Raw genomic sequence first — 24446 nt, 5'->3', positions numbered from 1 at the left:
TAGAAATCACCTGCTTTGTTTTTAATAGGCTGTTTCACTTTTAATGATTATAAATGAACGTTGTTTACTGTTGCTATTAAAATATTTTCCTCTGAATATTTCAAAACCTTAGATTTTTGATGTAACCCGAATATTATCAAGAGTATAACAAGCAATCGTTAACAGAATTCTTGGCATTTTAGCATCTATGTTGGTTTTTAAGATAATTGAAATTTTAACTCGTATGAAATTTTGACCAGCGCCCTTGATACATCACTGCTATAGTGGCTGCAGAATATTTATTTAAAAAATATTTGTTCTCTTAAAAATTGCCCTTCGTTTGTTCCCAGGCGAGTGCATATCCTTCTCATTTAATAAAACTTTTGACACTCGACCATCAAGTACGTTTATTAACACAAAAACCGTACTAAAAGCTAGTACATTCGTAGTTTACTATTTTCGTTGACTCATATTAATAATGACTATGAGTATGGGAGTGCGGTAGTCACATGATGGTGATCGTATACTCTCGTGTGGAATAAAATGAATAAAGCGTGTCGCACATCAACAATTCATGGCACACATGGGGTGCACTAATTAGTACCAGCAGGGAAATATACCTAATAAAAAATGTATAGAGTAAAGAGCCGACGAAAGAAATGTGTTTTGGTAAAAGTGGAAATAAAATGTCTCATTCCTTCTCTCTCATTTTCTTCTTGATAATTCTGTCAATAAACTGCAAATATTTTTTTTAAGCAGAGCTAATAATAATGAAATACAATAGCTCCTGCGTGCAATTGAGAAATACCAGAAATTAAAATGAAATAAAATATGATTCTGATGCTCCATTTGGCTTAAGGTTACAGCAAAGAGAATAGTCATTTTTATATGACTAGCATATGTGAGGTATCAATCTTTCGGTTTAAAATTCTTCTCCTTCATTTTCAAAATATGCTACTAATTCCTTATCTTTTCTTGTTACAACTTTTAATCGAAATAACAATAAAAATAAAAGCCATCGATGGTATATTGACTTAGAATATAATGAACTACTCGGTTGAGAGGTTATTAGTAAGGAATGATGGATGAGCGAGGTCGATTCAAGGGGACCCCGCTACTGCTATTAAAATAAATATACGAGTAGCTTTACAAAACACTGGATTTATGTTTGTACAAACAAACAAAATTGATATTTAAGGGACTTAAGTAGTGAATAAAAGTTCCAATTGTAATGAATTATGACTAATTTTGTCCGTATATTTGCTATTATTGCTTCCGATTTCAATTATTTATTTGTGTTTTTGTTACTCAAGCGCTGCAATAATCACGCAATTGATCCCACTAAATAAATGTTGGGGCTTGTGAATCATTACTTTAGAGCCTGTGCACACTACGTTTTTAAACGCGCCGTGTTGCTGCGCATTTCTAAAAAGGCCTTCATTATTATTTAGTAATTTTGGACCTGTTTAGGCTCCAGCTGAGTCCTGCGACTGCTATATCGTTTTGATTGCGTGATAGCTAGTCATATTGGCACACACACGACAGTTAAGATTATCAGTCTGTGGAGGTGAGTATGAAGATTAAAAATCATAGATTTCACCAATTGATTTAATCGCTAATATGACCCTAGATTGTGATCCGAGTACTATTTTATTTGCTAAAAACTTCCGTTAGCGTCTTCACATTAATTGAAAGTTTTCCTTGCTATTATTTGGTACTATAAATTTATAGCGGGTGGCTTTGGTAATCATAGATGCATGAATTGCTTATGCAGTTAGTAAAAGATAGAAATCCCTACTGGTTCCCTACTAGTTTTATAACTATAGTAAAAATAATTTTGAGGAAGCGAATTTGGATGTATTCTAAAGTTTCTATCAATCTCACAAAACTAGTTACCATTACAGTATTAATGCAAGCGCTTTTTCATTAGCAGCTATAACTAATTAGTATAAACTGTTTAACATTACACCATAAGTCCTCATCTTGATTTACCGCAGTCTCTCTTTAGCCGGTGGTTCCACCTGTCTGTATAATATACAGCGTGCGGTATTGCGGTAGACGGACCTGTCTGCTACTATACTATTTAAACAAGCACTTTACCTTTTATGTCTGTGTGTATGTTTATAAGCATGTTCGCTTGCTTTAAGTACTCACTAGAAAATTTACACTTTTTGCAATTGAAATTATTCAATGTGGTAATGAAAATTTGTGCAGTTCTCTTTGTGTTATATTAAAATTTTACAGTAGAGACGAGACTGATAGAACAGTGGAATTAATCGTTTTCATTAAAACTGAAACCGCTAATATTGATGGCTAACTAGATCGAAATCGATTACCCGTTTTTTTTAAAAGGGACGGCAACGGCTGTACCACTTATCAATTCGGTTTTTAGCCCCATAAAGATAACCGAGAGAACAGGTTGCCACCAATTACGAAATTGCAAATTATTTAAATGGCATCCTTTTCTTTACAAATACGAATTTAAAGTACAAAATAGGTTCTAATTCTAACATTTTCAAAACTGTTTATATAAAGTTTTAACCGGACCGTTGCTGCCGACAGTGCGGTTTTAGGAATATACTCCAATATACCAACGTTATACGTGCATAATAGAGAAACGTTAGTACGAACCCTTTATACGTTGTGGCCATACGTTTCGGAAACCGCACCCTCGCCACGCGGAACTGCTATTTCAGACTAAAATGTTTTAGCTTTGTTTAATATTTTACCCTATGAAACCTGTTTGCAGGATTTGCGGGTAAAAGTAAAAATAAAACGAAATAAAATTCCTTTTCTACTTTTGAATTGAATTTTACTATTTATTTATAATACAACATGTATAGCGTATAATCACGATCAAAAATATGTATACACCGTCACATTTTTTGTATGAAAACATCAGTGTAATAAGCCTTTAGTACTGTCAATATACACTTAAATTTTAAATTGCAATGTTACCCTTTGACAAATATCGTAAGTCACGGAAATACGTAGTTCCTTCTGTTATAAAATTGTACATAAAAGTTATCTTCTTCATCGATTCACATTTGGCTACATTTCAGTTATAAATAAAGACTATCCGTACAATGTTACTGTGTAATCCAGAGGTTTTCCTCTTTCGCTTTGTATCCTTAGGTTGATGTAACTGAAGCCGACACCTCCTGCTGTGATCTGGACGATCGCTTTCGAGCGTAGATTGTCATAAGCTGATACACTCTGAAACACAACAATCATGAACATAATAGTATGTACTTTTATAAAACTCTTCTGTTACTGGGTGACTGACTGACAGACAACGCACCGCCGAAACTACTGAGCGTAGAAAGTTGAAATGTGGTATGAAGATTCTTTAGGAAGTGTAGAGACACTAAGAGAGGAAATTTTTGGAAATTATAAACACAACTTATACATTGTATATTGGGAGTACAAGACACAAAAGCAGGGGTAACCCGAGATAAGAGATGACTCTTGCTATGTTTCCTGAATATTTATATTACGATTATATCAGACCAATAAATAGAAAGAAAATGGAATTCATATTAAGCAAAACGTAGACGAATAGAAACAAAATATATACAAAGATAGTTTATTCTCCATATTCTTTAATTTTCCCAATTAGTTAAAAAAAAATAGTATCGAAAACTAATTATTGCGCACCATTATAATTATAAAATTAATTAAACATAAAATTAATATCAATCTATCACTGAACCTAACAAACAATATATTACCACAAGTGGTTAGGTAATTGGTAAACCATACAGTCACTCGCGGCTCCCGTGAACGATACTGAATATTTCATGGCACCACAAATTGTATTGACTGAAGAACCTATCGAAGCACCGAAAGAAAATTGAAGGAAAGTCTTCGTACATATACATGAGCTGACATCGCTTTCTGGGAAAAGTGTGGATGTATTTCACGTTTAGTTTGTTGGCTGTATTTGTTTAGTTGTAGTTATTAAATGTTATATGGTGCTTGCTGCTTTTAATTTTTTTAGCAAATACTCAACGACTTTAATGTTAGATACTCAGGTTTAAGAATAATTAATTATGTCAATATATTATTGGAAAAAACATGGTTAAAGTACCTTTTTATAAATTTACTAGCTGATACGCGCAACTTCGCTTGCGTCACATAAAAGAGAATTTTCCCCGTTTTTTGTAACATTTTTCGTTGCTACTCAGCTCGTAGCGTGAAGTTGTATAGCCTAAAGCCTTCCTCGATAAATGGGCTATCTAACATTAAAAGAATTTTTCAAATCGGACCCGTAGTACCTGAGATTAGCGCGTTCAAACAAACAAACAATCAAACAAACAAACTCTTCAGCTTTATAATATTAGTATAGATATAATGGTATAAGTATTTTAATTTTAATATAATATAAAACTTTTGTTGTCATTCAAATTTTTGGAAATTACATTAATTGACGCGCTCACACTAGATAATTAATAAATTATATAGATGTAGAACGATCATAAGTATATACAGGAAAGAAAGATGAAAATAAAAGTGTACTTACTCGTATCACTCCTGGTGCACTGTAAAACCAATTCTTAACCTGTCTTATGAACGGTATTCTTTTATACTGTAATTTCGTTTTATACAATATCTTTTTATTTGTAATATTATTTGCGTTTCCATCTGTGAAATCATCACACGTTACTGCCATTATATATGTCAGAAAGACTAAAAAGACAAACTTCATTTTTGTAACGAAAATTTAGTACAAAAAGGACCAAGTAGTTATGAGCGCATCCGGATTGATGAACGGTTATAGAATAACTAGATAAACTCGTATTGAAGAAAAGTTATAGAAATGAAAACAATTATTACAGTAAAATATAACATTATTGTTTTTAACCATTGTTCTGAACTAGAAACTCAAATGATGAAGTAATAAATGACGTAGTTTTTTTGTTATTCTGTGCCTTCTTTTAATTATAAGTATTGTTGTTTTGCCTTAAAATATTTTAGGTAAAACACTAAAATATTGGAAATCATGCATATGTCTACTAATCAGCAACTAGATTATACTGACTGACGACTGTATGACGGATGTACTACATTAAACAAAAGTATTCACTATAGCTAAAAAAAAAATTATTCCTAATCCTAATTTTATGTCTCATTCCATGACCTTTGCTCAGGAGTGGAGAGTTACTATTATTTATTTAAGCGAAGGAAAATTTGTACGAAATTTAATATCAACATTTGTTTCTTGTGAGTTGAAACCCGATGAATTGTGAAATTCCATCGACATTTTCATGTCTATGCAATGTTTTTCCTCCTCGTCTTTCACAGGATGCTCAGTTTTACAAAAAAAATCCCAAGTAAAACAAGGGTTTAGTTCTATATCACAAAACGAATAATATTAGTAACAATTAATTTTTATAACTAATGGTAAACACACTATTGAAAAATATTTTAGAGACCTTGCTGCTTGCACTATACAAATAAACTACAATAAAACTCTTTGACCTTCCAATTTACGATAAGGATGACTTAAGAGATTTTTATCCTAAACCTCCGACTTAGGTATCAATTTATGGCTCAGTCGAGACACCGCCGTACATTTTAATAAGGGCAAATAAAATGGAGGCAAGGTAAATACGTTAATGGCGGCAAATGTTAGGGGATCGGCGTTAAAATATTGTTTTACAAACAAAATTTAATCAAACGAACCCACACCTACGAAATAAAACTTTCGTCTGTTTAATAAGGAAGGGTTGCACGCACCGAGGCAGACAATACGAGTCCGTCGGAAATCGCGGACCGAAGGCATTTTCTACTTTATGCGAGGGTTCGTGGAAGGGTACGTATTAGTCCGAATCCATTCCCTGTCTTCCGACAAATGTTGGAAACAATCTACCTCCTGTTTTATGAAAGCCGTTGTCTGAGTTCTGGTACGAATGAATCGATATTTTTGAACAATGGTCCCGTGAACAAATGGAACTCGTTGAACTGGTCCGTTGTCCGATGACTGATATAGTTTTCAATAGCAGATGAATATTTATAGTACTTTCACAAAAATCAATATTTTCCAATGAAACGGTATTCATGAACAAGGCGGAAAAAATAGTAAAAAACAAACATCAACAATTCGAAAAGAATGGGTTAAAAGCATAATCTCACCATCCACCTTCTAACATTTTAACAATTCACAACCATTCTCAAAATGTGGAGGCAAAGGTTTAAATAATATAGAAGTACGTTTTGTAACCTAATATCATCCTAGATTTCGAATTTGTCTCATGTCACATAATAGTGATCTACAGAATATCACAGAGAAATTTATCGAAAATATTCGAGGCCAGCAAACAGCCCCATTGTCTTTTATGTGCTCAATTGTCACAACTCAACTCAAATCATAAGATAAATCTTTGATTGTAACTAATGACTATATCATGCGGCATTGTCGGGACTTATCCTATTATTTTTTATTTCATTTCCTGTTATAACATCTCAGTTGAAAATATGAAAGTTTCTTTTATTGCTATTATTTGCCTTTAGTATGTAATGATATGTTGAATTTATGATTTCGTACATCAGAAATGGAAAATGTTCCCCCTTTTAGGCGGTGTTGTACCTCTGTTTGTAATCCAATTTGGCGTGTGGTTTTGTTTTCATTTATTTGCAACGTAAAGTTTTGTTTCAGCTGCCAGTTTACTAATTTTGTAGGGTTTGCTTTTAAACCTAGAATAGTATTTTATTTCGCACTTATAGTGGGCTCGAATGCTTCGTGTGATTTTAATTACGAAATATTCATTGAGTTGTAAATCGCATGCAAAATAAGTTTCGAAAGACATACTAATATTTCTTCAAACCCTTTTGCTTAAACTAAAATACTATTTACTTAATAGTTATTCGATATTCCCAATATCGTAAGTAAGACGAAAGATCAAAACCAAGCGCAAACAGACCATGGCCCAATTCTAACTCCTTAACTTTATCCGAGCTGAGACTAGAACTGTCGTACGTGCCTCCACATTTATTCTAAGGAAATGCAAAAGTTTCTAAAGTATTGTCGCTGTGCCGTTTGATAAAGGACTGTCGTTCTCATAACGACTAGGGGTAAAGGGGTGGGATACATTTGGTGACAACACTCTCTAATGCCCTCATCTATCTGAAGTAATCCCATAAAATTTTGTGGCGTGTTTGCATGACGCTGCATTAGAATTGGTGTGTGAAATTTTTATTTTTCTTTCTCTTCTCAGCGTTGAACATGTATTTTGAAATAACATCTTCGATTGGTATTATAAAAGGTCCTGTTGTGAGAAAAAAAACTGCTGTCATTATATTATTCCTACAGTCGTTACTAATGAGTACTGCATTCATTTCAAATTAAAATTTATATTTTTTGCTTTATGTTAAACATTAAGAACTATAGGTAAATACGAACTACACAATACACATTAAGAGCTAGCAAAAAAAAGAACAAATTCATTAGTACTCAATCTGAATATTTTACTTTTTAACAAAGATTCCCCAACAAGAATCGCAAAAGACAATTTTAGACCAAAGAGAACAGAATTGTATTAGCCCCCATAACGCTATCTGCGATTACTAATCTCTTCTCTCATGGTAACTGTTATAGTCATTCCTAAATCGTCGCGTTAGACCGTCTGGCTCATTACACTGAATGTTTAAAGCCCGATAAGAATAAAAATAAAAATTAGAATGCTTGCGTTCACCAACAATCTTAACAATTGTGTAATTGCCTTGAAAAATGTTTGGTGATAAACGAATAAAAAATTGCCCCGCAGATTTTTTTTAAAACTGTTTGTCGCAGATAAGGAGAGGACAAATGCGACAGGAGTGTGTGTTTAGGGGACTCCGTTATCGTATGGGGAATCGACGGTACTATTACCTCTGGCTATTCCGTTTTATGGTGTTCTTTATAGAAAACCAAGTGTGATTTGTAGTGGCGAATCAGCTGAAAATAAATGGGTTGAAAAATAATAAATTGTGAGGATAATTGATTTAGTTAATATTTCAGTAGTTAAAATAAGAAACACGTAGTTTATTGCTAGCAAATACAAAGGGCTTAAAATAATAAATTCCTACACGTCCAGAATGATTGTAGCAACCATTTTTAATTCACTATCCGATACAGAAAATCCGTGTAACATGAGAGCATCATGAACGTCGCTACTGCGAGATAAACGCATCCGCGGTATATCTCTAGTGCAATTTGTTACTCATTGTGTGTTCAGCGCTCGGTAACAAATCTTGCGATTTATCTTAAAAAAGTTGTTTCATTTTAACAGAATTTATGGATCGTGAGCCAACAGAACAAAGACTACACGAAATGAGTTTTGAACTGCAATTGTTTATCATAAATGCCGTGTTTTTCGTAAACGAAGCAGTATTTTAATCCAATGCAAATGAAAAAAGTTATTTTTGTCGTCGACTCGTTTTACTTTGGCAACATTTTCCATATAATAGACTCGCGAAATTTTAGTGAATCTCGTCACGAAGGAAGGGGAACTTCGCTTACTTTTTTTATTAGAATGAACAAAACATGCATAAATTTTCTCAACTCGCGGAACAAAACTTGTTCATTTTGATGAGTGCAAACACCCAATTTCAGGTCGAGAGCCGTAAAGAATATAGGCTGTATAAGTTTATGGTGGAAGTGACCTATTTGCACCTGCTGTGTTTCTTTGTATGATATACTATATCTCGTTTAGACTTGATGAAACGCAAATGTGTATGCATAATTCTAATTAAAGCAAAATCTGTTAACCTGCATAGGGCGGTTTGCTTTACCTTTGCTATTTTTGGCCATAATAAGCATTTGCAATTTTAACGAAAGTTTAATTTCGGCTGTGAAATCAATCATTGATTTTTATTTACAAATATTATGAGTTACTTGTGTGGCCAATGTAGACACCATACGACACATATTTACTCTTCTCATTCCAATGCTCTTCGACACCAACATATTGTTATAGGTATTTCCGGCAAATTCCTGCTAAACAAACTTCTTTTTTATCAGCCAAGATCCCACCTCTCTCAAATCCTATTAATACAGATTAGTCCTTCAATATCTTATCGATGCACCATGAATTAAGCGAACGTCTAATACCGAAAATTTCGGAATAGAACTACGATAAGCAAAGCCTACAGCGATGCGATGGGGCGACGGGAGTGACGCGAAAGAGGGAGCCAGATAACGCCCTGCGGTAGACCTCATCTAATTTGTTACTCATTGAACGTCAGATAACTCGTAATGTACCAAGTATTGATAACAAAACGATCATATATTACAAACTTTGATATACGGGGACATATTTTACGTTAAATTACACAGATATACCAATGACGCTTTTGTTTGAAGACATTTTTATCTTCATTACTTTTTATGAACAACTTCCTATCAAATGTTTATTTAGTATACCCAGTCTTAAAAGCCATAATGTCCAATCAAAATGTAACTGTGCCAGTCACGATTCATAATTTTATGTTTAACGTCGAACTATTGCAATAAAATTCAATATCAATAAACTGTTATAGACAGTTAAATCAACGCGATAATTTCCATCCATTTAAGATCAAGGAACTAGTTGAGTTTAACTGTGCGTGTCCTATCTTTGGAACACTTCACGATAAATTATACCGAAAGTTTATAGTGTGTTTACTGATCTCCCTTTGGCTTTAGCCCAATAGTGTCAACTGTTAATAGACAGCGCACGTGGCGCGATTTAGCGGCTGCTCCTTTTATCCCCAGCGTCCTCCCGCTTCAAGAGATTTTTCACGATTAATTTTCTAGTGTAGACACTGTCACTCCCATTTGTTGGCAGGGCACCCTTAACAAAAACACGGATTATTCTATAAGCCCCTCCAGGCCTGCTATCTAATTTCCTGTTTGTTTTCATTTGGATTTGTTTTGTTTATTTACAATGTATACTTGTCCCTAAGTGTTCAGCTTTATTTTAGCTGATAAAATCCGCTTCTACTCAGGCAATTAATGGTAGATGGCATTTTACAGAAGTCCTACAGATAATTGTGAATCTAGCATTAGCAATGTTAAGTCAGGATCGTTAATTTCGCAGCGCGCAGTATTAATGTCTCCGCTCTACCATGTCTTAATCTTTATCGTAAAATTTACATTAGCGTATCCTGCAGACGTATCGGGAAGGGTTTCATTTATTTCAAAGTAAATTATTGATGCATCCTCTTTATCTGCTTCGAGCTTAATTGATTTGTCGCTTGCAGCCGTCTATATTCTTGCTTCTCAATTACGTGTGGACCCGTGTCTCGTATCGCAAACTGTCTACCATTTTATTTATGGTAGGCCAATTGATTGAATTAGTGGCCCCTGAGGCGCTTGCCCGATACTGACCTGTTTCATTCAAAGGATAATTTATTTCTATAAAGTTGCCAAGCGCCGGTCTTTCTACATTATACGCCTAACAAAAGATTTGCATAAGACTATATTTCAACAACGCTAATTACTGTTTTAATATTAGGTTGTAACTATTGTCATTATTTTCGTGGCGACTGTATTTAAGGCAATTTTTTTGTCTCGCAAAAACCCACTTACATTTTCGTCTTGACATGGGGCAGCAAACGATCATTGCCAACATTGCAAGCACTATCCGAGTGTATTTTGTGTCGCGAGCGTGGCACGTGTCTGCGATCAGTATCTTTTGCCTCACCTGACACACTCGCGTCTACGTGACCCGCATCTCTCTGTACCTAACACTACTCTATGCTTCACTATGCCCAGTGGATACATGCAACGCGTGGCGGTAAGCATCGCTTTGTAGATTTATTTTTATGATGGAACCTTCATAGAACTTAAAATATTGATGACGGGTATGATGTTCTTTTGTCGTTTCGTTTGTTTTTTTATACATTTTAGCCTAAAAATTACTTGAAAATCACTTTAAAATACTATTAAAGTAGATATATTTTTGCTGCTTATTATTTTGCTATTTATTAATCGAATGTAGTGGTCTATTTTTATCACAAATGGATTGAATTCTAAAAATAGTCCTGTCCATTGAAGATGCGACCTATCTTACTAAAATCGAATTTGACGCCACAATATCCGATCTAATCCTGTACTTATCAACTACGGTTAATGAATATTTTAGTAGGAGCGAGTTAATGAAGGAGGTCTCCTTTGTCCCGGAATGGCTTGATTACATTCAGTCTGACGGAACACCCGGATATAAAATCCTACTGAATGGAACACTGATAGTAGATGTCCATGGATAAAGATAATTGAAAACTGTTGGGTGAATTAGTTTGGTGCAGTATATGACCTTTGTTTGGTTTGATAAGGACTTGTAATTTGGAATGTGATCTCAGATGTTTTATGCCTATTAAAGTCATATTTTAATATTGCTGGGAATACATTTGGTAAATGCTTTTTTAAATCTGTGTCAATAAATTTTGTTTTTGTGGCCCGACTTAAAAAAATGTTTGCAGTTTATTCTAATAACTTACAACGAATGGAGTAGAACCAACCAAACTGTTGACTTTTGCGGCTTTTTGTTTCTCAAAATATTTGACCCCGGAAATGTTAAAAAGTTCAAAGGTTTGCACATCAAATTGATCGACTGACACATCGTATATCGGAACATGTAGATATCAACTTATCTCTTCCATCTTAGTGTTCCGTGTCATCGCCACAAAACAGTTAGGTAACTTATACGTGACTGGCATTTGCTAGTTTCCCAATTGACACATCCACACACGTGCGGTGAATCGATGCAGGGAGCTAATCCCGGGATTTCTCTTGTATTGCTAATATTTCATTTGATTTGGGACTCGTTTCGTATGTTCACGTCAGGTTCTAGGTGTATTGTGAATTATTTAATGAAAGTAATTCCTACCGGTATTTTCTTTATTGTTACGTTCTAAGGCGCGCCTAAATGTTCTATGTCAATTGGATAATTCGGATTTGAGACAATTATGCGGTAGAAGAATGAGCTTAATCTAATTATGACCCCAGTCTCGAATAGGGCGTAAGACTTCGAAGATCGAGACTTTAATTTATGTGATTTTTAGTTGATATGTTAAGAAAAAATTGTATTATGATTGAATTTCGAAAGAGGTTGTTAGTTTTTATTCATTGTAATCATAAATATCCGATTATGTTATATTTCTATAGACGAATTGTTTTGAAAATTACGCGTTTACTTAATAAGTCGTCATTCGCATGAATTAACAATACCTCAGATAATTACATAACAAAACAGTAACATTTTTCATTTAAGTACAATAAAACAACACAATGATTTAATATGTTTACAATAACATTGAAACAATATGTTATAGCGAGAGTTAATAAGATGCTCCTCTTGATGAACAAATTACTGCAAGCGTGCACTCGACGAAAATCATTATCATCAAGCTTTCCTTGTGCTTTCGTCTATGCAAAAGCTGGTGTCGACGGAGTCGGCGCGAAATGACACTCTAGAGTGGGGGGGCAGTAACCCTAAGCCCACGGCACGGGGAGGTTGTGTCGCTCTGCGCAGTAAACACATCGCGATCTCCGCAAACTGTAAACATTTTCACCGGCGATGTTATGAATTACACCCAAAATAAAATGTACCAAGCGGTTTATTATGAGTTATAATGAGTGTGTTCTTTCACGTGTGATAATAAACTATGCGGTGTCGAGTGCTAAGTGACGTTAATCAGTAGTGTCAAGTATGACCGCGGGCCCAATTATAAGAGATAATCTCGTATGGAACCAGTTCAAGTGTATAGTGCTTTTGCATCTTTTGTTCAGCTTCCCGTGTGCGACAAAAGGTAAGTTATTTTTTTGGAGACGGCCATAAATGGTTTTCGCGAAGTGATTTAATCGGCGAAGCCTGCGATCAGATTGCAAGATAAAATTATTAAAGCAGATTATCGAACACTAAAGTTTTTAATTGACATGAGCAAAAATGACGCGGCTTTTTTCGGCGACGGCTTACGTCGCGTTTATGTAAAAAATAATCGCGAAGCTCGGTAATTAAGCGTTAATTGTATGGAGACAAAGTTTATTGAACTTTGTTACATTGTATAATAATTTCAACGCTGGAGATAAGCAATAAGTAATTAGTACGCATATGTTATTCTTATCTACTGTTAATAATAATACCTTTTACATCAATCACTCCGGTAAAAAAATTAATAGTATTTTTCCAATTAGAAAATTATAAAGCCTCTTTTTTCCAAGCTCAAAGTCGCGCCCCACGCATAAAGGAGCACCCAGCTGACACGATAGTAGGCAGGAGTGAGCCTGCTACTCTAAGGTGCGTTTCTGAAGGAAAGCCGAAGCCGACTATCCAGTGGTACAAAGATGGATCACCTCTTGCACCCACTGATCACCCCCACAGGGTTTTACTCGAAGATGGACTGCTGTTTCTTAGGTAAGTAACAAAACCTTCGAAAAACAATATGTAATAGTAATCATAAAGCAATTTTATGTGTAAACGATCCCGACAAATCGACATTGACCTGACGACAGCAAAGCAATAGAAACGTCCATTAGAAGACAGGAGCATCATATAATCATTCATCATCTCGCCTAATTTCTGATTCAATTTAGCCTTTAGTAATCCACTAATATAGTATTGAACATAGTCTGACCAATCACTAAGGTAATAACAGAAATCATAGATATCCATCCTATTAGCGAACAAATTTAACAAGGACTTCATCAATAAATCATAGCTGATTGATTATATTTGAAGTGTGTATGAATCACTAAACGCATGTTAAAAGTTAGTATTAGAGCAAAAGGACTTTGGGATATTTTTGCTAATTATATGTTACTTAAAAAGACAGACAATAAGATAAACTCTTTATGTGTTTATAGAAAAGGTGGGTATATGTCTCCCACTTAAATCAACCATGTATTTTTCTTTTATTACAATGTTAGTATGTAATTTTCCGTTTCAAAAAAGTACTTAAATAAACATGTGCTTTGCTTCCACGCAGCGCAATAAATGAGTATTTAATATACCTAATTTTATTTTCCTATGAGGTCTGGTAAACAGATGTCTCTTGTTCAAGCACATGTTTACCATAACCTATAATATTTAATGAACCAGCTAGAATAGTTCAAAGGGCTGTTAATAAATAAATTACTAGTAATTTAAATTATTATAGTTTGAAACTTTGCATCCCTTATTATGAAATAATCGCAAAAGATCTCGATTTCCGAGAAATATTTTGTCTGCAGCTGTAAAAATGGATTAGTGAAAGTTTCCAATGTCAAATTATAAAACCATATCGAGTGAATACCTTAAAAACAAATACAAAATACACTTAAACCATACTTATTCAGCAACTACAGCAGACAATAGGCCTTAATTAAAATTAGATTGTTTCAAATTCGCCCATCAAATTATTGCGCTTAGCTGTATTGAATTTCAAAATGCACGCGCCGTAATGAGCTGCAGTAATTGAAACCAATTTAATAACATGTCATGTAGGTACGTAGTATTGGACTGCACATCTCTCGACCATTAGCCGTCATAATCAATAACTCCGCATTGTGTTCGTGTCTGCTATTTATTGTATTAGCTCTATCCTGACTCCGTACGTGTGGACTATGGGTAGTAATATAAGCTTATTACCCGTATAGTTCCGTTTCCCGTGGGATATCCTGGATAAATCTGTCTTATGCCCTTTCTAAACATAGTTTAAGACTATTTTGTACCAAGATAGTATATCTCAATAAACTATCTTTGTGCAAAATTTGATACAAAAAAGTTCAGTAGACTTGAAGAATAGACAAACGTAACTTTTGCATTTATAATATTAGCACGGATTAGGATACGTCAGCTACGTGGTTTATCTTGAAACACAAGTCCATCAAGTTGAGTACGTACTTATTGATTTTGGCAAAACACTTCCGAATACAGGGGTCATATCGTTGGGATGCTTTTGATTCGGGTCGGCCTGAGATAAATCGGCAATATCAGATCATTGTGTTAAGTAATTCTAGATTATATAAGTCAGGGTAAAAAACAACGATATTCTAAATATTGTGCCAAATCAACAAACTTCCGAATTAAGATTGTGATGAGACAGAATACGAAAGCAAAAATATATTTTGTATTCCCGAAAGCGTTCATTTACCAAAAAGAAAGGGAGAGTTTTACCAGTCATTGTTCTAAGCTTTGTAATTAGAAACTCTTAAGCCGTCTTTCGCGTGACACCAGGATCTCCGAATCCTCCGTACAGCTGACAAAGACTGGATAATCCAGACTGTATATTTATTGATCTGTTTCCAAAACAATGTTCGTCTTGTGTGTGGTCTGAGCTATGAATAGCACACCCCATTGTCGTACGTTACCTTAAGACGGGATTAAGAGATTTGTATCATTGATGCGCTGCTTCCACATGTTCATTGTTTTATACTTTACTGCAATTCTAATCCGTTGAGTAAATTCTTTGGAAACGGTTTGTAAGTCCTCTGACTCATATATTCAAATGGGCCAATTAGGGAGGGGTTCTTTGATCGATAGATACATAATTAATTAATTGTAAGTAGTTTGTTCGAAGGATTTTCCATAAAATGGCCATAAGTTCTTTCAGTTTGTCATTTTATTGCGTGGACAGTAAGACACACCCCTTGTTTGAATTATTGTTCCTAGAAAAACTGTATTGCACTAATATGTCCCTTTCCGACTTACGTTAATTGCGAGTGAATTTCAGAATATAAAGAACTGTCTAAAGATATCGATTTCTTAACTACACTTTTGACTTTATAAATTTTAAACTTATTCAGTTATACATATTTACTTTAATACCTCTCTGTCTCAATTTCTGTACAGATAGCAATCTACAAGAAATAAATGCAGTTGTATGTTCATAACCTGTCTGCATCTTTTTACAAAGATAATAAAGATAACATCAATATTGGGTACTTACTTTACGTAATGCTCTTTAAGTTGGCCGTCGGTTATGAGCTTTTATATTGAATTTTATAGTACTATTTTTATTTAATAGGGGCTCTAAATGTCTACAAGTTTATGACTTTGGTTGTCAGCAATATTATACAATTCAAATAATTCTGTAGCGCAATTTTCTGCATACGATACCTACTAAAATTACCATTGAAAAAAAAACAGTTCCTTATATTAACAGCGCCGCGCCGGACCGCCGCGGAACAATTTATATTATAAATGTCAAATTCTCTAAACTCGTCATTTCTAGCTGAAAACAATTATTAATCCGGTGCAAAATAAAGCTGAATATTTATTCAACTATTTGTCAATATCTGTGTTTTAAATTTAAATTCCGTTTGTTTATCTCAGCAGCTTCCAATAAAAAGTCACGAAATACTTTATTTCATCCGCTATACGAATTGAAACTGTAGCTTTATTTTCTTTATCTAACTTGAGACGTCCAAGTATTTTTCTTTTCAATGTCGCGCTACTTTAGACAAAAGATTTTCGAGGAATCTGTCTGGAAAGCATTGTAGCAATTCGAAACATTTGCTTGTTCAAGCAAAGTCTTCATACTGTACATTTTTTCTCTCTTTGACTCACATACTTGCTTTACAAAAACGATCCGACTTATTTAGCAAGCGTTTTTGTTGTTGTGTTAATTAGAAGACGAAAAAACTGTAGTACCTGTTTATTATGTCTTACCTTGACACGCCATTAAAGTACCTTAATGGATACAAAAAATATTTGACGTGTGCGCGATGTCTAAGTACTAAATAATAGCCAGGATGATTCAATGTTATATGAATATTTGAATAGGTTTGATTCTTAAATCAGTACTGTTTTCCCCAATATTTATATACGAGTGAAACTGAAACACGAAATCAAAATCAAAACAACATGCCTATCATCATATGACTCACTAAACAATATTGCCTTTCTATAACATAATAGGTACAATACAGGTACATACACTATGACCAATATTCATTTGATCGTTAAATTGTAGGGTTATGCGAGGTAAGAAGGAAAACGATGAGGGTGTGTACTGGTGCGTCGCACGCAATTCGGTCGGTGAAGCGGTCAGCAAGAACGCAACACTCACTATTGCCGGTAAGTACTCTGAAATTGCGTCTAAGTACTTTAAAATTGCGTTTCAAGCGTCTAAAATTGCTTGTAAGTACTTCGAACCCTAGAAAAGGCTCTAAAGTCGCGTGCTAGTACTTAATTAAGGGTTTTACGAGTGTGTGGGGTTTCTTAAATTAGGATTAGTGAACGTTTACAAGCCTTGAACTTTGTTTAAATTTTGCTGTGTTTTATGATGGAATATAATATCGTTTTACTACATTGAAATGATAAAGTTACAGTAGGTAAAACTTGGATCTAAACTAAAAGGATACTAAGTCTCTTAAGTTAGGGCTTCTAAAAGTTTTCTTAGGGATTTAGAACTTACCCTAAAATGTCTAGCTAGGTAAATTGAATAAAAGGACCAAGTTTAGGTCTTATCTTTAAGCTATATAATTTGAAGTTTATATGAAATATAAGTGATAGAATCTTTCATTTTACGTTTCTTCTTAAGTAAAGTTTTATTCAGTCATTAAACATTCTATGTGCATGTGAAAATGTGTAACTTGTCTTATAGTTCTCCGAGACGACTTCAGAACTGAACCACGAGATGTGAAAGTAGCTAGTGGCGAGCCCGCCACGCTAGAGTGCTCCTCCCCTAAGGGCGTCCCCGACCCAGGCGTGCACTGGACTAAAGACGGACAAACTTTAGACGTAGAAGTTAACGGGAGGTAATTAATTCTGCACGATACAACGCAGACTATTTTGGTTAGCCATTGTTGCTTCAATAAATATCACTTCAGTGTACATTTTGTACTTTATTGTCAGACTAACCAAACAATCGAAAGCTTTCTGCGTGGTCATATTTATTAACATAACGAGCTGCCTCAGGCCAGGCGCCATCTGTTTTGTTTTAACTTACAAGTCGTGAGAATAACTTACTTCTGACATTAACAACTTAGTACAGTCATCAGTACATACATCATCTAAATAATGATATTTTGTTTCAGGATTATGGTAGGGAATAGCGGTGATTTAAAAATACTCGAAAGTCTTCCATCGGATAGTGGTGTATATAGATGTATAGCTTCAAACGTGGCTGGTGAAAGACAATCGCGTCCTGCGACATTGCTCGTGTTACGCCGACCACATTTTCTAGTGAAACCTAATAACATAACGGCACTAATAGGCCAGAACGTAGAGTTTCATTGTCAGGTAACAATGTGGAAAATTAATCCGCTTACTCATTCAGCTTGATAATTACGTGCGAAATTACCGTTTGTTTTTGCTTTGAACTACTTTCTGTGGAATGATAATATTGCTTGTAGAAACACTTGACTTTTGCTCTATGTACTAGAAATGTACAATGTTTAATCATTTTAGGCATCGCCTGAATCCGACGTCTCGGTAACATGGTCTCGCGACAATGGCTCGCTATCGCCGTACGCGATCATTCGTCGGGGATCTCTGAGAATAGATAGAGTTGTAGCTACCGACGCTGGCACGTATACTTGCCGAGCTGAGAGCCAAGCGGGGACCAGTGTTGCCAGTGCTACACTTACTGTTCATTGTAAGTTTTTCCTTTTATAATACAATAAAAACTTTGCACTTTTCTATGAAAGTCATTTTAATATTCATTTTGTTTGTAGCTCTACCTCATTTCACCCGAGTGCCTTCAGACCAAACAGCATGGGAGGGAGAAGCTTTATCCTTTCCATGTGAAGCTGAGGGTACACCGCAACCCGTTGTTTTTTGGACCATGGAAGGATCTCAGGTAAAACAATACCTTTTGAAAATCTCTCCTTGTCAAAGCCTGGAAAATTTGTTTACATTTTGATATTTTTTTAGGAATTGGTGTTTCCTAAGTCAGCTCATGGTACTGGGTCTTTATATTTAGACAGAGTTATGACGCAACACGCCGGTCGTTTGACTTGTGTTGCTGTGAGCGCAGCGGGTAGTGCTTTACACACGGCTACCTTACAGGTGCGTTTATCATTCTACTCTATCTCTTAATCCTACATCACTAAGGTCTAATTTCCAATGTCTGATTCTCAGGTGTTGCGAAGAGAAGCTAATTCTTTTAATGGGGATCTGGAATCGTCGTCACCTTATCCAGAGTTGACAAAATCCCAGAATCATCCACCAATGACCCAATATGAGCTAGTACAAGCTCGTAGATATTTACAGCAAGATGTTTTAGCCTTAAGAAGAGTTGAAGGAATATCTGCCACTACGTTGAAAATTGTTTGGGATGTTAGTATATCAATTATATTATTTTTTGTTGACTTCTGCTTATATTGATAACATTATGGCTTTAACTTTTTTATATGCTTTTAGGTTCTGACAGATTACAACGAATATTTAGAAGGTGTAAAAATATGGTTCAATGGAACTTCGCTCAATCGACAATACGTTTTAGAAGAAGACTATCAGCATTTCAATGTATCTTATAAAGAAAGTTTAGCAGACTTTAGGAAATATGAAAACTTCTCAATGACAACCGTTCACAATAGCGGTTCTTCTAGTCACGTTTTAACTGGATTACTTCCACATGCTCAATACGATGTGTTCCTAATGCCGTTTTATAAATTATTGTTGGGTAAACCTTCCAATTTGAGAAGTGGTTTCACTGAAGAGGATGGTAAGGATTTTTACATAGATTTGAAGTACATGTATAATTTAATGCGACATGTAGAATAAACAATGGAATGTATTGTAGTACCATCGGAGCCACCGCAAAGCGTCACAGCGGGAGTGATAAATGCGACGTCAGCGTGGATTCGGTGGGATCCGCCGCCCCCGCATACATGGAACGGCGAACTTTCCGGCTATTTGGTTAGTACTAATAATTTTCTATTGACGTTTATTTTGTTGATTACGATTTATTATTTGGTGTTTATAATGTTTTGTTTTTAGTAGAATGGTATGAGCATTCGACTCCCACGCATGTGGTCAAGTGTACACACCCAACACATCAATAACTTAACAAAGTTATGTGTATTAAAATAACTATAACTTGGTATAAAGCAAACCAAGCAACATGGCTGAGACAAAGTTTTTTAAGAAAAGCAAACTTGCTAGTCCGCACTTAGTCGTCGTAATGGGATTTAACTTTTGAGCAATTAGTGAAGGATACATATTTAAAATAATTTGATTTGTTTTAGATTGAAGTGCGCGTAGGTGGTAGTACAGGCGGTCGCGTGGTCGGTCAGATGTCAATGGGAGCTCGTACGAGAGCAGCCGCGGCAAGTTCCTTGCGTGCTGGTGGACGGTACAGTGCTCGCGCTGCTGCAGTCACGCGCCGAGGACATGGACCTTTCAGTGCGCCAGCGCATATACACATGCTGCCTACACAGTCGCAAAGACACTATGTCCAGTAAGGCTTTTTATAATATAATAGCTTTGGCCCGCGACTTCGTCCGGGTAGTTTGTGACTTCGGACAAGTTTTTTATACCAATTTTAGTCCCCTATTTTATCCCATTGGGGTGAAATTGATCAAAATCTTTCCTAAGCGGATGCTTACGTCATGACATCTACTTGCATGCCAAATTTCAGCCCGGTCCGTCCAGTGGTTAGGGCTGTGCTTTGATATATTACTATGTCAGTCAGTCACCTTTGAATAATATAATATATCTACTCTCTACATATAATATATTAAGATATTTTTATTGTTTCGTTGATTTAGCAGTTCCACATAAAAACAGGATTTTTGTTTTTTAGGACGGAGCCAGCGACAGACAAGGCAATAATGTCCATGTTCCAAGAAACATGGTTGCTAGCATTGTGTTTCACATTACTAGTATTAATATTAGTAGGCACTGGGGTGATTGTATTCATCAGGCGGAGGCAGTCTAAGCAGAGGAAAAATCAAAATACGACTGGTAAGATTAAGCGCAAATAACTTTTATCCAGAATTAAACACTTTCTAAACTGATTTTGCTAGGGTACCCCACTGCTGAGTCAAAGGCCCCATGGTTTCCATTCAATAGGTTTTCACATGTATTTTTTACAGGAACAGCAATAGTTAATGCTCAACAATGCCTTTTAGGTAAAGAGGCAGTTTGGCTCAGAGAAAGGCCTATATTTGAAGGCTCAAATGAACCTAGAATAGAAATTTTGAATTGCCACCAGAGCCTTTTGCATGGTAAGACAGCATTGTGATTAATTACTTAAATAATATACTCGTAAATAAATCTTAACAAAACTTATTCAAAACTTTATTTTAAGGTGGTCATTCAATAGGCACTATGGCAATGGAAGCCGAGTACAGTCTTCCACAACACACAAACGTTATGAATCCAATACAAGAAGAAGTGCAAAGGAGGATACAACCGGAGCCTTATGCATCCAGTGCTATTTACACAGAATTAAATTACCAGGTTCGTAGCTCCCTGTAATAACAGATTTTTCGAACTTTCTTAATGAGATAACCTAGGCCATACGCTGCTTCAATGTTCTTACTCAATCGGCCTAGTCGTGTTGCAGGATCACACGGACGCAGAAGACTCATGCATGAAGTGTGCCGTAAGTCCAGGCTCTTACGACAACAGCATGGTCAGATCATTCGGAGAAAGTAATCAATACTCAAATGAAGAATGTTCCACATGCTGTCGCAGCAGTAGTTCAACACTCACTAAAGACTACAGCGAAATGACAAAATGTGGGAACGATGATGAGATGCAAGACATGTCTATAGAAGATTGTCCGTCTTGTAAAACAAATCATTCAAGATCTTCCAGCCATCATGACGCCAATAAAGAATGGGCTATGGCTGAAGTCGAATACGATTACCCCCAATGGCATTGGCTAGGCAGGGAAAACACTTTTAGGCAGAACAATCAAGATATGAGATATGCTAGTGAAGGAAGGAGCGACCAGGATTGTAGAATGAATTTATGTGATATTTTGCCGCCGCCGCCTTACGAAAGGTAAGATTGTGTTTCACAGAACATTGTTTCGGCCAATAATGTTTGTGCAATTGTGTACAGTTCACGACCTTTATTAGGCAATGTAACAATGCAAAGTAATTTTAGTGCTTTCGATCGATTTCTCAAGACAAGCAGATCTTTATCCAATGTTTAAAGATACTTTAACCAATGTTTTTTTCGCAGGGAATCACCATATCGCGAGATGCACGCATTCACCAATCACTCAGGGACATCAGGTTGTTCAGGTCATACGTATCGAAGTTAATTAATTTGTAAATTGATATCACTAGTGCGTAATACAAGCAATATTACTTTATAGTGAACTGTACAAATGTATAAAGGTCTTTGCATATTATAAACATTAAGGTAATGTGGGATACCTGTGCCACCGTCGCGCAATAATAGAATGTAATAGGAACAAAATTGCATTAGAATTTTCAACAAAATACTATATTTATCAGAATATTTCATTTGCTAAGACATTTAAGTGTAAGGTAGTTATGAAATTAGGTTTAGGTGTAATGCTAAGTTTATATATACTTGTATGATGCCATAACTTTGTTAGACGACATTACATCCTTTTGAAGAATAAGTACTTATATAGTAAATTGTATGGAGTAACAGTATATTTATGTATTAACTTCGCGACAAATTACATAGATTTGAAGGAAGTATGTCATTTGAACATTAGCGGTTGCGGTATCGACATGTTAAATTACATGCCTCGGCAGCCAATATCCAATTAGTAATTCTCAGAAGCAACAAAGCTTTATTACGCGTCGGTGTAACAGACGGCTTTCGAAGATTGTAGTTCTTGTGAATGTGTTTACAAATAGACTGCTATGTAACGTAATGTAGGCATTAGGTTTTCATCTTTCTCTAGTGACTGTGATATAGTATAATTTCGTATTCAAATTTACGTTTTATGTAAATATTTTGAAATGTTTGATATCCTTATACAATTTTATCATTGACGTATTTATTGTGTGTAGTGGATTAGTGATTCGGAAGAGTACCAAAATTCAAAGTGTATATTTTAAACAATCACAGTTGTATATCATTTTGTACTGAAACAAGATTCCTACACTGTATCGAAAGGTAATTTGTACTTTGTAAAACCAGCTTAATTAAAAACTGGATACATTTTTTATCTGTTTGTTTTTCTTTTACTTCCACACACCTTATAGTCATTGATTGAAATATTCTTATAATGACCTATCTGAGACACCTCATTGTTACATTTGTAACTGGTCAGGGATATACAAATGTTTTCATTAAGACGTCTGTGGTTATTTTTTTTTTCGATTATATTTGCTTTCAAAACTTGTACTGTGTGTTCAGGATACATAGAATTTTCAAATAGCTTTGTCATTGTACTTGTATTTCTAAGTGAATAAAGGACAATGTAATCTCAATGTATGGTAAAATCGATGGATAATGTTGCCGATCTTCGCACGTTTCTCTTACGCATCGATATTAAACGACGATGCTAATAAACTGTGATTACGTTCAATATAACTTTCTTTTTGTAATAAGCATACTTAAGGTCCGTTTACTATAAAATACATATTATTTTATTATCGGTTTTATATTTTCTAGTTTACGTTTACAATATTGTCAACGATCTATAAATTCTTGAGGTTACGATACTTTAATTACTAAATCAACTATGTAGAGTTTTTTTGCAAAGCAAAAAGTACTTATACCTACTTGAACTCATGAAATGGTAAACGATCTGTAAGTTAAGCAATAATGTCGCGAACATTCTTTAGTTGTAGTAGTAGTAGTCTTCGCTAAGGTATTTAAGCCAACTGTCTCTAGAATTCTTAGGACTCCTTGAAGAGTCTGGCTGTTATACTATTAAGTCATTAACATTGGGTTGACCACCAATAACTCTTATAAAACAAAAATAAAGAAAAAAATATTGCTACTAGTATTACTTGAGAAGCTATAAATACATTTTTAAACACCAATCACTCTTGGAATCGTTTCCGAGTACACTAGCTACGGGAGAGTGATATCAAGATGAATTGATGTTTGTTGGCGAGGGTGGAATAGTATATACGGAATTCACCAATGTAGCTTGGGCTAAGCGTAGCTTGGGCTAAGCCTTAATATGCAGTGGGTCGATAGAACTTCCGAATAGTAAAAGCGATGAAACCTTTTCCGTATTTTAGTGCATTTATTAATTTTTTTTTCATACTTCATTCAAACGGGTACAGCAGACGTATTGTATATCACAGTTGACAACTAATCAACGACAATTTGAAAATCATTACGACTGCGTAATGATTTTCTAAGCAGCAATGCACTGGCATTGCTGCTTAGACGTAGCGTATTAATCACAGTCGTTTTAAAAAGAAAACAATGTAATGTTTAATGGTTAATTGTTATCTACTGAGATACACAATAGCCCCCTCAATACATGCAATTATATTTTATAATGAAAATCAAACTGGAAACGTCGAACCTGTATTTTCAACAAGGCTTGATTTAAACGGGAACATTTCACCTAATTTAACGATCCCTTTATTGGGCAGGAACGATTGTACCAACTTTGATTACCGT

The 24446-nt window shown here is 35.1% G+C and overlaps 1 protein-coding gene across 2 annotated transcripts; it reads left to right on the top strand.

Moving 5' to 3' along the window:
• The first annotated feature begins 12446 nt into the window (after positions 1-12446).
• On the top strand, positions 12447-23028 carry LOC142976633 (peroxidasin homolog). Of its 2 annotated transcripts, none has more exons than XM_076120107.1 (17): positions 12447-12750; positions 13163-13355; positions 16894-16997; positions 17527-17680; positions 17960-18164; positions 18333-18519; positions 18599-18723; positions 18798-18932; positions 19005-19202; positions 19287-19590; positions 19669-19784; positions 20114-20325; positions 20671-20831; positions 20999-21094; positions 21178-21329; positions 21436-21878; positions 22062-23028. In XM_076120107.1, exons 1-17 carry the CDS (start codon positions 12651-12653, stop codon positions 22141-22143), a joined length of 2967 nt encoding a protein of 988 aa, XP_075976222.1. In that variant the 5' UTR covers positions 12447-12650; the 3' UTR covers positions 22144-23028. The 2 variants fall into 2 exon arrangements, with proteins under 2 accessions (XP_075976222.1, XP_075976221.1); XM_076120106.1 differs by having other exon boundaries at positions 20963-21094.
• Positions 23029-24446: the final 1418 nt, after the last annotated feature.

The sequence above is a fragment of the Anticarsia gemmatalis genome, chromosome 11, assembly GCF_050436995.1.
Source record: "Anticarsia gemmatalis isolate Benzon Research Colony breed Stoneville strain chromosome 11, ilAntGemm2 primary, whole genome shotgun sequence".
In the NCBI taxonomy this organism is placed as follows: domain Eukaryota; kingdom Metazoa; phylum Arthropoda; class Insecta; order Lepidoptera; family Erebidae; genus Anticarsia; species Anticarsia gemmatalis.
Note: the sequence above shows the minus strand (reverse complement) of the source record. Positions and strands in the feature narration are given on the sequence as shown.